At 46.2% G+C, this 18189-nt stretch overlaps 1 protein-coding gene across 4 annotated transcripts; it reads left to right on the forward strand.

Moving 5' to 3' along the window:
* Positions 1 to 567: 567 nt before the first annotated feature.
* NOL9 (nucleolar protein 9) lies at positions 568 to 17094 on the forward strand. 4 transcript variants are annotated; one of them, XM_050931598.1, is made up of 13 exons: positions 568 to 879; positions 1448 to 1670; positions 3070 to 3114; positions 3229 to 3356; positions 4350 to 4488; positions 5118 to 5214; positions 6030 to 6127; positions 9977 to 10138; positions 10417 to 10711; positions 14079 to 14190; positions 14796 to 14973; positions 16186 to 16319; positions 16753 to 17094. In XM_050931598.1, the coding sequence occupies exons 1-13, from the start codon at positions 583 to 585 to the stop codon at positions 16867 to 16869; spliced, it is 2025 nt and encodes a 674-aa protein (XP_050787555.1). In that variant the 5' UTR covers positions 568 to 582; the 3' UTR covers positions 16870 to 17094. The 4 variants fall into 4 exon arrangements, with proteins under 4 accessions (XP_050787555.1, XP_050787556.1, XP_050787557.1 ...); XM_050931599.1 differs by having other exon boundaries at positions 16756 to 17094; XM_050931600.1 differs by lacking the exon at positions 3070 to 3114.
* Positions 17095 to 18189: the final 1095 nt, after the last annotated feature.

Genomic DNA, 18189 nt, shown 5'->3' on the forward strand with positions numbered 1-18189 from the left:
TGGGGGGGTTGCAGGCACTGTGTCACGGACCCCACGGGGGGGGAAGGGAAGGAGAGGGGGTTGCAGGCACCATGTCACGGACCCCGCGGCGGGGAGGGGGAGGGAGGAGAGGTTGCGGGCACCGTGTCGCGGACCCCGCGGGGGGGGGGGACGGGGGGTTGCGGGCACCGTGTCGCGGACCCCGCGGGGGCGAAGGCAGGGAAGGCTGCGGGCATCATGTCACGGACCCCCCGGGGGGGGTTGCGGGCACCGTGTCGCGGACCCCGCGGGGGGGGGCGGGGAAGGTTGCGGGCACCGTGTCGCGGACCCCGCGGGGGGGGGGACGGGGGGTTGCGGGCACCGTGTCGCGGACCCGGCGGGGGGGGACGGGGGGTTGCGGGCACTGCGTGGTCCGCCGGCAATAGGCCCGAGCCCCGCGTTAGCCGGAGCCGCTCTGCTCCGTCCCGGCCCGCTGAGGCCCCACGCCGCGCGCTGTCAGGCAGATCTCGCGATAAATCCCGTCCCCCCGCCCCCGTGTGGGGGCTCCTGAGTCGGGTCTCGTGGGCCCCCCCGCCTCTCGCGAGAGTTGCCCTGGAGGCCGCCATGCCCAAGCCGCCCCTTCTCCGCCGCTTCCCCGCGGGGCGCCGGGCGCAGCCTCCGCGGAAGCGCCTGGCCCGCGGCCGCCGGCAGGGAGGTCCCGGCTCAGGCCCTGCGGCCCGGAAGTGGCGGGAGCGGCCCGGCGGGGACGCGTGGCGGGAATACGCCGCCTCCTTCGTGCGCTCGGGGCTGCTGCAGGCGCCGGGCCCGGAGGGCGGCGGGGAGGCGGCCCCGGCAGCGAGCACCCTCGCCGCGGTGGAGGCCACAGAGGGCGCCGTGGTGCTGCTCTTGCCGCACGCCCAGGTTTGGCGGGGGGCGGCCGTGGGGGGGGCAGACGGGGGTGTGGGGGCTGGCTGGGAGGGGGGCGGCCTTGGGAGGGGGCACGCGGAAGCGTGGGGGGGCAGACGGGGGTGTGGGGGCTGGCTGGGAGGGGGGCGGCCTTGGGAGGGGGCACGCGGAAGCGTGGGGGGCGGCCGTGGGGGGGACAGATGGGGGCATGGGGAGGTGGCTGTGAGAGGGTAGGCGGGGGAGGGTGGTCTTGGGAGGGGTCAGACTGGGACGTGGGGGGGTGGCTGTGGGGGGGCAGGCAGGGATCTGGCCTTTGGGAAGGTGATAGTGGGGAGGGCTAGTCGTTGGTGAGGGGGTAGCCAGGAATAGTTGAGGGGGGTGAATATGCACGGTAGCTTTGGGTCTTAGGCAAGTGCGGTTGCAGGGATTGGGAGGGGGCTGGGTGGCACTTCCTGGGGCCGGGGGGAGAACCCAGCACCTCCCATGTGTGAAGAGCCATGACAGGGGCTGTCTCTTCCTTGTCTGTATAGCGCTGCCCTGGTGTTCAAGCATGGTCAGTATCTCATCTGTTTCCCCACCACAGAAGCTGACCTTCACTGGGAAATGCCGCCTGACCTGCCTCTATGGTGCAGTCCAAGTGTTTGGATTTACCATCACTCAGGAGCAGCCTTCCTACGACCTCTTCTCTCCTCAGACCCACTGTGCCCTGACCATCGAAGCAGTGACCTATGAGATGCTGGAGAAATCCAAGAAGGAGATGAGGATATCAGCCAGGGCAATGCTCAGAGCCCATCATGTGCCACGTGGTAAGCATGGACTGAGCAGTGTGCTTTGGTGAGGAGTCTGCTATTTGGGTGTGTAAAGAGCCATTAGAGCTGGTTACATGTAGGGCTACCCTTAACCAATTGCTTTGGGGCAGACTGAAGAGTTCCAGAGACTTTGTAATGAGATAAGCCTTTTATCTCTGTGTCACCATTCTGAATGCAGGCTAGAGTTGTGATCAAAAGTCATCTTTACATGACATTATTCAGTGGCCTCTGTGAAATGAGTTAGCGTGGTCCCAGTCTAGCTACGTGTCCTCATCACTACTATTGGTGTTGATGCCTTTTCTTGCTGTTTTTCTAGAGGCAAAGCAGAATAACTTCCCATTAGAATCAATTTTTTAACAGTGAGGGTAATTAACCATTGGTACAAATTACCAAATGCTGTAGTAAATTTGCTATTGCCGGCAGTCCTTAAGTCAAGACTGGATGATTTTCTAAAAGATGTGCTTTATTCAACCACAAGTTGTTGAGCTAGAAGCAGGAATCACTGGTTGAAGTTCTAGGCCCTGTTTTATATAAGAGGTCAGACTAGGTGATCATAATAGCTCACCTGGACTAAGGGGAGAGGTGTTTCTCATGCTGTATCTGTCCTGTGAGTACTAGAGTACTTAGGGCCATCCAGCCATCATCTTTCCCACACTACATTCACACACACAAATATTTGGTCTGTAGTTGTACACATAGTCACTGGCAAACTCTCGAGATCGCCTTTATAACTTTTTTATGGCAATGAAAATGACTGAGTGTTGTTTATTGCCTTACTTTAGGATAGTAATATATGTCCTCATTTTCCATGGAACTCTGTAGTTTATTTCTTCAAGTACGGACTGGAAAATAGGAACTCATGTATTCTGATTCTGCACATCACTGACTTCTTTGGCAAATCACATAAGATGTTTGCTTCTCATAGACTCATAGACTTTAAGGTCAGAAGGGACCATTATGATCATCTAGTCTGACCTCCTGCACACAGAATCTCACCCATCCACTTCTATAACAAACCTATGTTTGAGTTATTGAAGTCCTCAAATTGTGGTTTGAAGACCTCAAGCTGCAGAGAATCCTCCAGCAAGTGACCCATGCCCTTCTTTATATGGAAATAAGATTTTGATCTGTGAAAGTCAAATTCTGAGATAACAGACTTTACTAACAAACAAGTTGAACTGCTGCCATTTAGAAGATTTGATAGCTACACAATGTCATCTTTTGCTAAAATTAAGTGATTAACAGAATATTTGTTCAGCTGTTCTAACAAGACCAGACACTTGGCATAAGTGACCACTATGTTATAGAAGTTGAAAGCCAAAAAGTGTTTAGTTTCTTTATAAGCATGTTTTTCAAATTAAAAAAAAAAACCTTCTATTTTCTCGGTTACTCACAGGATTCTTTCCACATTTGTCAAATGGGGGTGATACCTACCTCACAGGTATTATGAAGGTCAGATAATGTAAAAAGTATTTGTTCATTGTATCGGTTTTGGACTTGAACTCTAATTTGTGTGAAATATAGTGTTTTAAGACTAACTGTTGTCATCTTGCAGATGCTAGAATTAAACTGATGAAAAGTTTTGCCCCTTTGTGTTCTCTGGTGCTGTTGGATGGTCTGGATACCTCAGTTACAAGATTCATTCTTAATCACCCAGAGTTCTCCCATATCTTCAGAGTAAAGGTGAAATGCATCTTCCATTTCGTTATTTAATGGAAATCTTGCATTTGTTCAATCTTATCCTATGGGAATTGTTTTGAGGAAGAAAAATTTGCATGGCTTCAGGAGAGGATTAATTGTGTATGGAGCAATAAAAGTGTGGGTCAGAAAAACAGCATGTGTTATGTATATATGTATACAGTTCCATAGAGGTATTCTGGTTATTTACCATAAGACCAAAGCTAGAATCATGCATATAGTCATGAAAGTCACCATTTAACAGATATTTCATTAACCTGTTGCTGAATCAGTGATGGAATTATAACCGTATAAATTAGTTGTAATTCATTTTTTTTGTATATATGATGCATGGATTTATCCTTTGCCAGAACTTCACTCCCTCCTTTGTTGCAGTCACTTTCTTGCTACTCTCTTCCCATACTTTTCTCCCCACATTCCCCAGCCCTCTAGTGTTTCCTGTTCTGTCTGCACTTGGTGGCAGCTCCACTTGACTGGCCCAGCCCCATTATTGTTTCCAGAGCACTTTGTTTCATGTTCCAATCATGTCCTCTTCTTATGTCTGTCATGTGACTTTCAGGTGTGAATTATAAGACTGGTTTCCCATGGAATTACAGTGGTCTGCACGCTGTAGACCTGTATATAATAATACCTAGCTCTCATAGAGTTTTTCATCAGTAGCTCTCCAAGTGCTTTATAAAGGAGGTATCATTCTCCCTATTTTAGACACATCCGTCTGTGGTATTTGTAAGGTGCCATTTGCTGTAGTAAGCAGGGGTTACAATGTCAGTGAAGATGAGACCTTGTTCCTAGCACTTCCTTCCTGTTACCTGGACTTCAGACTTTTGTAGAACTAGAACAGAGAAGACAATTAATGTGACTAAATCATTCTGTGCTGGTACCACTGTCCAGTCAAATAAGACAGTAGGAGTTATTTTGTATGTGGTGTGTTATGAATTTGCTAAAACCTTTCTTTGGTATATGCTTGCTGATCTATAGAGACAAAGGGGTTCTTGCTTCACACCAGAAGATGCAGCTCTAGCTTCTACTGGTATTGGGAAACGTGATCCTGAAAGTGGCCTACTTTTGTCGGAGAGTTCAGTTTCAGCAATTGAAGAGTTAATACAAGCATGTCGTGGTGAGTATCTTAAATTTGATGGAACTGAATGTTACATTTTGCAGTGATCTAAAGGGAGCAAAAGCTCCTTTCTCAGAGTTTTTCTTAAGTTCATGCTTCTGAAACCATGCCCTGACAATAGTGAAATGGTTGGGTCAAATTTCAAGCCTTGGATAGTTTCTGGACCAAACTGAGTGTGTTACCTCGTTTTGAGGTACTTAAAGGGGGAGGAGGGAGTGTTTATATGACCCATAAGGCTTTTTGCTGCCTTACTGATCTGCCACCAAAACTAATGTGCCTTTATGATGATTTGGTGTGGGGGAAATCTGTTTTTGTCCATCCCTGCCCCAAAATAATTTCCCATAGGGCAAGTAGAATTTTGCAAGGCTGATTTTGTGCCCAGGTGTTGGAGTCCACCCTCTTAGAAGGCTTTTTATTTTGTGCTTATAAATGTAAATACCCTCCTCACCTTTAAACAAAGCTTTATTGTTCTGGTTCCAAAGTGCAAATATAAGCCCATGTTATGTAAACTGCTCTTTCAATGAAAATGCTCAGCTCCTGAGATTAAATTTTTATGAACTTTTGTGGAGTAGGATGCATGACATTAATTTATAGTAATGGTCCATTTCAGGGTATGTTTGTTTTTCCAGAGGAAGATGATGGTTGTCCTGTCATTCTGGTGTGTGGCCCAAAAAGTATTGGAAAATCAACATTGAACAGATATCTCATTAACCTATTGCTGAATCAGTGAGTTTTTTTTATCCTATAAGAGTCAGATTTTCAAATCTTCTGTGATCTGGGTAAGAGAAATCAATAGGATTATTTATAAATAATTACTGGGGATTTGGATGTTTTTGAAAATTAACATGAAGCAAAAATTGTTTGTTGGCAGTCCTCATCTGTGTGTACCACTTGTGCAATTTGACATTGATTGGCAGTATCTCTGTTCAAGACTGGAATGGTATTGTGCTGTTGCTGGTCCAGACCATGCATTGTGTTTAGTGTTGTAGTTGGTTATAGTTAAAGCTACACAGGTAGTCACAGTAAAAGTCATGGACAGGTCACAGGCAATCAACAAATATTCACAGCCTGTGTCCTCACCATGACTTATACCTGTGACTAAAACCGGGGGGCGGGGGGGGGCGGCTGTTCAGGGGGAAAGAGGGGTGCCTGGGGCCAGTGGACTGCAGCTGCTCTGGCTGCACGGGGATGGCTGCCAGGAGCTGCCTGAGCAGTAGCTGGTGTGGCTGTCCCCAGGGCTGCCCAAGCACACGCCGGGCGCTGCAGAAGTCACAGAAGTTGCAGAAAGTAATGGAATCTGTGACCTCTGTGACACACATGGAGCCCTAGTTTATAGTTTGTCATTGCCTGTCCATTACAGTCCCTCAGATAGAGGGAGGAGGCAGAAAGCTAGTGATCTTATTCAGTGTCTGAGATTCTCATTGTGTTTATGGCTGTCAGAATTGGATTCTTTTCCTGATGTATTCTAAGTGAAATACTGTTCTGTTTTATTTACAGATAAAATGCAGCGCATCTTACAATCTTTTTTTCTTTTATTGTAGCCTTCCTTGTGTTGAATATTTGGAATGTGATCTGGGACAGACAGAGTTTACACCACCTGGATGTGTCTCCTTAATTAATGTGTCAGAGCCATGTCTTGGTATGTATTTTGCTATATTCTCATCACCAGAAATATATATATTTATTTTCTAAAGGTACTGTGCAGGATTCTCACTCCTGTGTCTTAACAGCACCATATTAACTCTGCTCACAGTTCAAAAACATTATAAGTGAAGGAGGCCTGCCAATCTTGTGGTAAGGAGCTAAGACCCGGGAGTGAAATCCTCCAAGGTGCTATCTCTAGGAAATCAGAACTACCAGGCAAGTTATTCTCCCTTCTTGGTTTTTACATATTTTATGGGAGTGGGTGGAGAGGGTGATCTTTTCTATAGGCTGTTGGCCTGGGATGTAGCAAACTTGAGTGAATTTTCCGTCTCTGCCACAGACTTCATGTTACACCTTGGGCAAATCATTTATTCCTCTTCAAGTGCTTGCTCATATCGATTCCAATTAGGTGTGCGCGCGCCGCGTGCACGCTTGTCAGAAGATTTTTACCCTAGCAACACTTGGTGGGTCGGCTGGGTCGCCCCCTGGAGTGGCGCTGCTATAGCGCCAGATATATACCCCTGCCGACCCAACAGCCCTTCTGTCCCTTCTTACCGCCCGTGACGGTCGTTGGAACTGTGGAGCGCGGCTTTGCTGATCTCCACATCCCTAGCTTCTCATAGTTCTTTGCTCTTTACTGTGTTTATAGTTCGAGTTCTTGTAGTTATAGTTAGTGTTAGTACTTCTATTCATAGTTAGTTTATATAGTTGAAGGGGGGATCGGGGATTAGCCCGTTTCCTCCACCCCGGTGCAGGCCCATGCCCAAGGCACCGGGATCCAAACCGTGCTCGGCGTGCCAAAAGCCGATGCCAATAGGGGATCCCCACGACTCCTGCCTCAAGTGCCTAGGGGAATCCCACCTTGCTGACAAGTGCCGCATCTGCAAGTCATTTAAACCGAGGACAAAGAAGGAGCAGGACTTTCGATTGAAGCAGCTCCTCATGGAGTCAGCACTTAGTCCTGCAACATCGGTACTAAGCGCCCAACAGACTGCGTCAGTAAGGAGCGCCCCTTTGGCACCGGATCACTCCGGTACCGAGAAGGAGTCACGGCACCGACCTCTACCGGCACTGACTCCTCGGCACCACTCCCTTTCCCCGACTGGAAAACGACATAATGCTCCAACTCCAGCCTTGCAGAAGGAGCACTCGTCTAAGACGGTTCGTCGAGCACCGTCATCCGCTGCGGCACCGTCGAAGCCGGCACCACAGATTGCAGCTCCACCTGGCGCGGCACCGTTGATTCCAGTCCCACAAGAACCGTTGAGTCCGGTGCCAGACAGCTCCCCGGCTCTGGCAGTGGTTGAGTTTGTTCTTCCTTCTACGCCGGAGACCTTCTCTACGGCAAGGAAGCTCATTGCTATGACGGAGCTGATATGTCCTCAACCCCCGGCACCGCCAGTGCGGGTTGTTCAATCCATCGGCAAGCCGGCCCTCGTAAGGCCTCCTTCCGTCAGTCCACCAGAGAGACGTCATTCCAGATCAGTCTCGCAGGCGCTCTTGATCATGTCGTTCCCGCTCCCGGCGCCGCTCGCAGTCCCAGCACCGCTCTCCATTGCGGTACTGGATGCACTCACGGCGGACGACTTTCAACATCTCGTTCACCAGACAGATACTCCCAGTACCGATCTGGCTCTTGGCACCGATCTCGGTACTGTGTATCCCACAGTCACTCCAGGCGAAGGGACTCGAGATTCCGGTCGACCTCCCGGCACCGGTACGGTAGAAGGTCCCGGTCTCGCTCGCGGTACCGCCATAGCTCCCGGTACCGCTCCCCAGTACCGCCCTGGGATTGAGCGTCAAGAACAATGGCGCCCTCCCAGGGTGTCTCAGCACCACCATGGCCTTCGAGACACACGTCAGTATTGTCTTAGGCTGGCAGTGCATCCTTCCATCAGGAGGGGGAATCTGACGTCCCCAGCCAATATCCGCAGGGACAAAGCCACGAACAAGGGCCTCATCACTGGTCCTTCTGGACACCATGGGCATACCACCGGGCCCAAGGTGCCCCATCAGTGGCTCAACGCTCCCTTGCCAATACGGTATTCCACAAGGACAAGGTACAGCTGCGACCGCATCCCTCTTTCCTCCCTAAGGTGATGTCTGCCTTTCATGTCAATCAAGACATCTTTCTCCCAGTCTTTTTCCCGAAGCCACACTCATCACGTCGGGAACAACAACTGCATACCTTGGATGTCCGCAGGGCTCTCGCCTTTTATATCGAGAGACCAGACCCTTCTGATGTTCGCCTCAGCTCTTTGTAGTGGTGGCAGACCGGATGAAAGGCATGCCGGTCTCTTCCCAAAGAATTTCATCTTGGGTGACATCCTGCATCCGAACATGCTATGAATTGGCTCACATTCCGGCTAGCCATCTCACCTCCCATTCTACTTGGGCGCAAGCCTCATCTGCTGCTTTCCTGGCCCCTGTTCCCATCCAGGAAATATGTCGCGCTGCTACCTGGTCATCGATTCACACCTTTGCCTCACATTACGCATTGGTTCAGCAGTCTAGAGACGATGCAGCCTTTGGCTCAGCAGTTTTGCATTCTGCAACGTCTCGCTCCAACCCCACCACCTAGGTAAGGCTTGGGAATCACCTAATTGGAATCGATCTGAGCAAGCACTCGAAGAAGAAAAGATGGTTACTCACCTTTGTAACTGTTGTTCTTTGAGATGTTGCTCATATCCATTCCAAACCTGCCCTCCTTCCCCTCTGTTGGAGTAGCCGGCAAGAAGGAACTGAAGGGTCGTTGGGTCGGCAGGGGTGTATATCCGGCGCTATAGCGGCGCCGCTCCAGGGGGCGACCCAGCTGACCCACCGAGTGTTGCTAGGGTAAAAATCTTCTGACGAACGTGCACGCGGCGCGCGCACACCTAATTGGAATGGATGTGAGCAACACATCTTGAAGAACGACAGTTACAAAGGTGAGTAACCGTCTTGTCTCTCTGCTTCAGTTCTCCATCTGTGAAAGTGGGAATAATACTTGCATACCTCACTGAAACTTTAGGTTTAGTTTATTAATGTTTTTGAGATATGCAGATAGAGATGTGGGTCAAAGTACATGTTTTTAAAAGGCCATAGAACTTTCTAGGGCTTGTCTGAAGCTTTTTTTTTAACTTCTCCCCCTGGTTTTAAATTGTAAACTTGTTAAGTTTGGGGTGGGAAAAAGAGGGAAGAATATTGTAAGTTTTGAAAAATCATAAGTAGAAAACCTGTTAGTATATATGGCCTTGGGTGTCTCCAAAGAGCTTTGGCTCCCAGCCACCAAATGGTGTGGTCTAGTTTTTGGATCAGCTGTTTGCCTTGGGCTGCTCTGTCATCATGGAGGGGAAAAAACTAATGTGTTTACACTACTAACTTGTAATGCACACAGTCCTGTTGTTGTTCCAATTTAGTTTTCCTTTTTTACTTCCTGATCAAAAACTGCTACCCTGCTCAAATTGTCTTCTAGAATAGTGGTTAATCTAAATAAATTTATAAACTCGTACGTATAAGAATTGTATAGTTCCATACCACATTAATGGATTTATCAGCTTTCTGACACTCAGACGTTGAGACTGACTGTCTTTGACTGTATACGCAGAATTGAAAGGAAGTGATCTGCAGGGCAGAGGAAGGGTTCTTTGGAGCAAGTGAAGAAAATCTTAAAGTACAAGCCTTTCCAAAAAAGGTGAAACAACTGGATACAAACTGTAGAAGAATAACTTCCATCAATACAGACAGGGATTGAGCATGTGTGCTTCAGGAGTTTGGGGGTTTTGCTAACTCTTTATGGCCGCTTTCTTTGAATTACCAAAACTCCCAAGTATTTACTGTTAATCTTCAGTGTGTCTTTTTTCAGGTCCACCATTCACTCATCAGCGAATGCCACGTAAAATGGTGTATTACGGAGAAGTTAGTTGTGAGCAGGATACAGAAAGATATATCGACACAGTAAAGTATGTGTTTAACTCCTACAAGAAAGAAGTGCCTTTGGTCATCAATACAATGGGATGGGTGAAAGGTAAACCACCATACATCTAATCTTTGGAAATGCATTAGAAGATTAATGCTATATCTTAACAGTATACATGCTATGATAAACATTTTGTAACTATATTCTGAGACTGGGAAATATTACTCTAATTCTGTGTGAGTTTATTTTAAGTCTCTAACAACAATTGAGAGACACTCCTGAGTGTCTAATAACCAATGTTCAGATCTGCAAGATGCTTACCTGGTGTGACTGCACTACCTTCTGCAAACTGTGTGTTTTTTCTCTCCCTCTTCCCATTCCCAAAGGTGTTGGATTGCTGCTTCTGATTGATATCATTCGACTGCTGGCACCCAGTCATATTGTTCAGATCAATGTTGAAGACTTTAAGGATATGCCTCGTTTTACCCCAGAATATATTAATCTTGCTGCTGGCCTACATACAAAAGGCAAACTACAGGGCAAGTGTAAGAGCATGGATGTGAGTGGAATGGAGGATTGGAAGCAGTGTGAAGGAGAAAGCGATTTTCAAACATCGACTACAGGGCATAAATTGCTGTGCATACAACCAAAATTCCCTGGAGCAGGGAATGCTGGTGAAGCGTAAGTACAGAAACCACTGCTCCTGCCATGGAGTATGGTGTTTCCAGCAGTTTGTTTGCATTTCAGCATGTCATTCTCAGTTACTAAATTTTGAAAATAAATGCACAATGCTTAGCTCACTATTTGATGTTACCTTCGCAGAGCCACACTTGTATCTGTTCCAGTACTTGTATGACACAGTCATCGTAGTGTCGAAGCACCTACAATAGCTACATGGAGAAGAGATTTGATAGTAGATGACTTTTTAATCTGATGGAAAAAGGCATAACAAGATCCAGTGGTTGGAAATGGGCATTAGATAAATTCAGACAAGATATCACATTTTTAACAGTGAGGATAATTAACAATTCTAACAACTTACCTAGGGATGTAATGGATTTGTCATCACTTGACATCTTTAAATCAAGACTAGAATCTCTTTAGCTATCCATAGCTTAAACAGAAGTTGTGGCTGTCATGCAGAATTAATTGGCATGGTTCTGTGGCATGTTTTATGCAGGTCAAATTAGATTATGGTAATGGTCTCTTTCGGTTTTAAAATCCATTAAGTGGACACACTTTTTGTGTACTTTCTAATATTTTTTCAAAAATGTTATTTAAAACCTTGGAATAACTACCCATTTTTATTTAATAATTTTGATAGTTTGATTTTGAAAAATATCAAACTACATTTTTTCATGAAAAACATTGACAGTATTGCCACTTTTTATTTTATTTTTTTTTTTTGCAAAAAGTCAATTTCAAAAGCCATTTTTGGATGAAGAACTTGTTTTGAAATATTTTATTCTGTTCTGCTTATCAGTTCATGAGAGAAGTGCAAGGCTGAATGGTAGCCTTGTATATCTGAAATAAGGCAATCATACCTTCACTAGTGATTAACAAAGGACTGCAGTTATGGCAGAGTAAAGCCTTTCGCTTTGTTGAAACTATTTAATAGCCATGCAGTGCTAAGTTCCCTGTAAACTGCACAGCTGCATAGCAGCCTATTAAGTGCCACATGGGCACTCAGGGAGCCCACCTGGCCAGGATCTGCCATGGAGGGGCATCCCAACCCAGCCCCAGGTTTGCTCCGGCCAGGGGAGAGGTGCCTATCTTGCGGCCCCAGCACCAGAGCTGCTGCGACAGGGAGGGGCGCCTCTCCCTCCCAGCCCAGGTGCTGCTCTGGGGAGAGAGCTCGGGGGGCGGGGAGTTCTCTCTCCCTGCTGTAGCCTCATGGCAGCCTGCACCCCAACCCCACCCCAGAGCCTGCACCCCAATCCTCTGCCTCAGCCCTTAGCCCCTCCATCCTTGGTCCCACCCAAGAGCCTGTACCCTCAGTTGGAGCCCTCACACCCCTGCACCCCAACCCTCTACCCCAGCCCTGAGCTCCCTCCCACATTCTGAATGCCTCAGCCCCACCTCACCACATGAATTTTATTATGTGCACCAATATAGAGGTGTTATGTCACACATCACCTCCATATTGGTGCAAGTAACAAAATTCATTCCGCACATGTGTGGGGAAAAATTAGAGGGAACACTGGTGCAGTGTCCCTAACCTTGATATAGTAAATATTCCTGGGGGAATTCTGCACCAAAAAATTAAATTCTGCGCACGATGTTTTAAAATTCTGCAAATTTTATTTGTCAAAATAACACAATATAATCACTCTGGTTTCAATTATTTTTGGTCATTTATTTCAAAGTACCTGTTAGCAAGTATGTCTGTAACAATACAGACAACCAAAAAGATTCAGGAAATGTTTTTTGGCAAATAGAGTACTGTATTAATATGCCTAGTAAGGAATCTGAGTAATAATTCATTTAAACTGCAATGCAGAACTGTATTTCCCGCACCCCTCAGAAGCAGTGCAAAGGCTTGGAGGAGTCTGGAATAAGGGAGGAGCTGAGGGAGAGGGAAGTAAATTGCTGGGAAGGAGCCAGGGTGTTGGGTATGGGTGGAAAAAGTACAGACCAGGTTTTTGGCAGAGCAGGGAGGGATTGTTAGGAAGTTTCCCCCATGGAGACCCTGGCTGACCCGTAACCTCTCCCATTCAGTCAGACATTGCCCCTGTCCCCATGTATCCCTCCACCCCCATTCAGACACCCACTGTCCCAATCCCCATCTGGCCCTGCACCCTGTTACCATGGCTCTGTGTCTCGCTGCCCCCTCCCCCATCTCAGTGTATCTCTGTATCCCGCACTCAGCTGCCTTCTGTCCCTCTGTAGCTCTGCACTCCTTTCCCCCCCATCACCATATGGCCCTGCACCTCCTTCCTCTCCTGTGACCCTGTGCCTCCGCTTCCATTCAGTCCCTGCCACAGTCTGTCCTCCCTCACTAGCGCTTATGAGCCCCTGTCTGACCCCCTAGCAGCCCCATGCTGTCTGTTTCCCCAGAGCCTCTGTTGCCTGGCCTGGCCTGACAGGTGCTGTGACAAAGGCAGCTCTTTCTCTTCCCTAGCTGGCTAGGAGCTGCTGCTGTGTTCTGTCATCACAGTGGCCTCTGTTGGGCAAAAGGCGGAACTGCAAAAGTTACTTTCTGCTGGGAGCTGCTGCTGTTCTTGTGCTGCAGCAACATTAAGGCAGAAGCTTTTTTCTGCATAAAAAAAAATGTACAGCTTATTAATTATGCACACAGCAGTATCACATATTTCCCTCAGGAGTATTTAAAGCTGTGGACAGGAAGAAGCCCTGAAGCCTCTCAATATGCCTTTTAGCTACCATGGTTTAAGGACAAACTTGAATAGCCGATATTTATCTAAAGATTGCGTTAGGAACTGCCTCTCCTTGGCTCTCATCCTGTCACATGCTTCCCATTTCTCTGATATTGGGGGATGTGCATAGGGTGACCATATGTCTAGATTTTATAGGGACAGTCTCGATTTTTGAGCCTTTTTCTTATATAGGCTCCTATTACCCCCCCACCGCCATCCCAATTTTTCACATTTACTGTCTAGTCACCCTAGATGTGCATGGGTGTTTGACTTGGCTCCACAGAAACTTTCACTAAAGAACTGTTTAATAAAGTGTGACTGGGGTCACAGGTTCAGGCCATCATTTCTTCTCCTTTCTCACAACTGGCTGATGGAAAATTCTCTTGGCTATCAGGACTGGAGAAGAGAGCCAGAATCTAAAAAGTGACTGCTACCTAAAGTAAGCAGCCTTACAACATCATCCTGCAATTGAATTGTGGAATCTCAGAGCCACAGGGTTAATAAAACATAGCTCTAAATAGATCTGAACAACACAAATTTAATAATAAACCTTCTAAAATATTGAATATAACAAATATCACACTGCAAATTCTGAAATGTCTCAGTAAGTGCTTATGTTTGAACTGGAGTGTGACTTTTTCATCTCTGCATCATTTGTTTGCTTATTTTTCCAGACGGGTCCATAGCAGTATCCTCCGGGATGTGGCAATGTTAGGTTACCTTGGCCAGCTTCAGCCTCTGGAAACAAGATCAGTACTTCCTCTACACAGTCTGATTCCCTATCAGGTAACTTAAGCATTTGTGAAAGAATTGAAGATGCTGTTTTGATGACTGGATTCAGAAGGCTGATTGTTAGTAATCTAGATTACTACACCTCTGACCGTATGTAACACGAATTCAGATATAAAACGGTAAAGCAGTGCTCCGGGGAGGTGGGGCTGTGCGCTCCGGTGGATCAGAGCAAGTTCGATATAACGTGGTTTCACCTAGAACCTATAACGTGGTTTCAGATTTTTGGCTGCTGAGGACAGCGTTGTATTGGGGTAGAGGTGTGTATTCTAAATGTTCTACGGAACTGTCAACAAAAAGGCCCTGTCCGACTGTTAGGAACAGCAGTAACCTACTTGTAAAACACCTCTCGAGTTAACGTTTATGCCAGCACTCCCTTGAAGTGTACATAGCAAGTATTTTGTGTTTCTTGGTCAGCCATTTGGGATTACAGTATAGTGTTGTCGCTAATGTAGGTAGGTATACAGCAGATTTCAGTTTGTGTAGTTATGGCTACAACAACACTGCATATAGTAATAATGGTAGAAATAACTACAATTATGTGTCTGTTGCAATTCAGAACTAAATTCAAGTGAACTAATGATCCGGGGCTTATTTTCTAGGTACCTTTCAATGCTGTTGCGCTCAGGGTTATTCACACTGATGTTGCTCCTACACACATCATGTATTCAGTAAATGCCAGCTGGGTTGGTCTCTGCAGGATATTGGATGAGGTCAGATGTCAAACTGATGGGCCAGTCTTGCTTACACAGACGCCAGTCTGTGATTGCTTGGGCTTCGGTGAGTGAATCCTGGGCAGACTTTAGCATTGCTAAAACTAAATTGCTCCTTCTGATCATACGTTGAATCTGCAGCATAAAGTATTCAGCTGTTTTAATCACTCTTTCAAAGGTAACTTGAAGAATAGCAGTAGAGTAAAAATAAACATCTGCTTCTTCTCTACAGGTTTTGTTTTCCATTATAACCTTTGCTTGTGAGCCCTCCGTCTTAGTGACTGGTGGCAATAGCTACAGTTAAGGTTGCAAAACAGTTTCCATTGTAGTCTCTTCTTTGTATTTATTAATAAATTGATTCATTATTTTCCTTGGGGTTCAGATATTTAAGATCAACTTCAGGAAGTTGTGCTCAAAATCCATTCAGCTGTCTCAGCCTGTGTGGATTGGGGTAAAATATTTTTATTGTAAGGGGGGAAAAATAAGCACGCTTCTCTGAACAGCGCTACAGCAAAAGTTGCCTGAAGTCTGAATCTTACCATGCTCACTGAGCACTCATCTCTGCTTAATTTGAAAAAAGTCTGGTTTTGATGCAACATTTCTCAGTTGCTTTCTATGTCAGGAGCATTCAGGGTTCCCTGGAGCTCTGCAGGAGCATAGCCACAAACAAGGAGGGAGTGAGTGTGTGTGTGGTTGGGGGCGGGTTTCCAAACAATTGAAGCAATATTAAAGTCGCACAGGGAAAATCAGTCCAGAAGTGCAAAGAGTAGAATTCCCCTGCAGCTTTAACTTGACTGCGTTGTGCACATATTTGTTTTGTTTTAATATACATTTAATGACAAATATCATTTTAACACAAACCATAGCAGGATGTGTTGCTGTTGGATTCTAAATATTTGCATTGCCTCTAATTACTTTTAGCTATACAACTTCAGCATTGCATTAATGTGTGTTTGCACATCTGTTTTGAAAACACACAGCAATTTTACTTGGAAATCTGAAGATTCTGTTGCTGCTCCTGGAAAGAACTAGCCTGGAGTTGATATCTGGAGTATTTGGGTTTTTTATGACCAAAAGGGAATGGAGGGTAGGAGTCACAAATCACAAGGGTAGCACGAGAATTGTATTTCAGCCTCTGTCTAGAGCATGATTCCTGCTTAAACCCAAAACACTATTTTAAGAAATGACCAGCCTGTGCAAAGAATTTCAACTATGCAGTGATTGTGCACCCTGCAGTAGTTCAGAGGATTTAAGACTGAACTGTAAATATATTTTAAAGGAATTATCCGAGGGGTTGATATGGAGAGGATGCTATACCATATTCTGACTCCAGTACCTCCAGAAAACTTAAGACTTGTAAACTGTCTGCTGCTGGGAAATATCACCATTCCAAATTGTGTCTTTACAAACCAGGTAAGGGTGACTTATGAAGATCTTCAGACAACTTCTACCTGTACAGCAGGGTGACATGTATTTTAAATAGAACGTATAAAATCTATTTCTTGTATTAAATCAGCTATATTATAAGGCGTGTGTGAGCTGGGAGGCTTATGGGTATTAGCTGCTGGTTAGGGCTCCAAGATGGGAATGTTTCATATTAAGTATATGAGCTTGTTAAATGCGTGCATGTGCGCACGCGCTCTCTCTCTCTTTCGCTCAAAAACTAATTAAGTGGCAATTTCTATTTTCAATATTAAACTTCCTTTTTAAAATCGTGTGTGTTGCAGTACACAATTCGTAGAGCTGCCGAGTGGTAAACTGCTAAATTCTGTCAGTCTGCATAAATGAAATGGAACAAAGTAGTGTTCAGACTGGCAGTGTCTTTCAGTTTGTCTTTGTGTTTCAGCAGGGAACTGAAGGGGAGATCCCCTATGTGACATCTGAATACAATTATGACATTTCGGGAGCTGGGAAGTTGAAAATGAAGAAGCACCTCAAGAGAAGAGAACACAGTAGATCATAAGCCTTATGAGAGAATGAATCACAGGGTTTGTTTCATAATAAGGGGCCGGGAAGCTTCCCAGAGAACTTGGCACATTCTTGGAACCAACAAAGGCCGCACAGAACTGTGAGGAAGAGCATTTATCATCCAGTTCAAATTGTGCAGTGCTTAACTGCTAACCGCTTACTTTTTATACTTCCATTATGTACCTTTGTGTTTTATAGTAAACGTCTATTAAAAACTTCAGTTTCAGTTTCTCTTTCAAATCCCACACTGACCCACCTACAGCTGGGGTCACTCTGTCCCAGTTATCCTGAAGGTGATGTACTTTGAGTAAATGTCTCCATTGTACTGGGAGCCATAGGAAGAGGATGCCCTGGAAAGATACTTTTTCAGATCTCTGGTTAATTCCAGTGTACTGATAATCTCAACCTAATTGCCTAATTATAAATTAGTGGCATCCCAACTTTCTGAGCTCTAGTCAGGGAGTCTGCAGTGACTTAACTATCCCTCTATGGATACTAATTTCATGTCTTTTATTAAATTGGATAATTTCTATATGAAAAACAGTAACATCTTGTAAACACTTCTGTAGATTTTCAAGGTACAGTAACTCCTCACTTAAATTTGTGTTGGTTAATGTTGTTACGTTGCTGATCAGTTAGGGAACATGCTCATTTTTAAGTTGTGCAATGCTCCCTTCTAATGTCGCTCAGCAGCCGCCTGCTTTGTCCACTGCTTGGAGGCAGAGCAGCCTGTTGCAGCTAGCTGGTGGGGGCTTGGAACCAGGTTGGACCAGCAGCCCCCATCAGCTCCCCGCTCCCCAAGTTCCCTGTGCAGCAGCTGCCTGCAGTTCAGCTGTGTCCATTCCCCCACTGCCATGTGCTGCTCCTGCCCTCTGCCTTGAAGCTGCTCCCCTAGACTCCTGCTTGCTGTGCAAGGGGGAGGGGACTAATGTCAGGGTGTTCTCCTCCCTGCTCCTACACCCCGCCTACCTCTTCTTCTCCATAGAGAGAGCCTGGGGCAGCAGCTGCTGTCTCAACTTCCTGATCCACTTTAAAAGAATGCATTTAAGAGTGGGTCAGCTTACTTAAAGGGGCAGTGTGTATTTCTCTCTCCCGCACACAAGTTATGTCTGTCTCTGTCTGCTATACTTTCTCCCCTCTCCTCCATTCCTGCTGTCTTGTAGAGTGAGAGGCTACATTAACAACAATGTGTTAACACTTGAGGGCTCAGCGCTTCCGCACTCTGAACTCTAGGGTACAGATATGGGGACCTGCATGAGAACCTCTAAGATTAACTACCAGCTTAAATCTGGTTTTGCTGCCACCACCCAAATTA

This window comes from Gopherus flavomarginatus, chromosome 21 (assembly GCF_025201925.1).
Source record: "Gopherus flavomarginatus isolate rGopFla2 chromosome 21, rGopFla2.mat.asm, whole genome shotgun sequence".
NCBI classification, from domain to species: domain Eukaryota; kingdom Metazoa; phylum Chordata; order Testudines; family Testudinidae; genus Gopherus; species Gopherus flavomarginatus.

What these genes read in the sequence shown, in the direction of transcription:
- NOL9 (XM_050931598.1), top strand. Translation starts at nt 583, where the DNA reads ATGCCCAAGCCGCCCCTTCTCCGCCGCTTCCCCGCGGGGCGCCGGGCG. An exon ending in ATTAACCTATTGCTGAATCA is followed by an intron (nt 5,215 to 6,029) that starts GTGAGTTTTTTT and finishes CTTTTATTGTAG; the next exon opens with CCTTCCTTGTGTTGAATATT. An exon ending in TGTGTCAGAGCCATGTCTTG is followed by an intron (nt 6,128 to 9,976) that starts GTATGTATTTTG and finishes GTCTTTTTTCAG; the next exon opens with GTCCACCATTCACTCATCAG.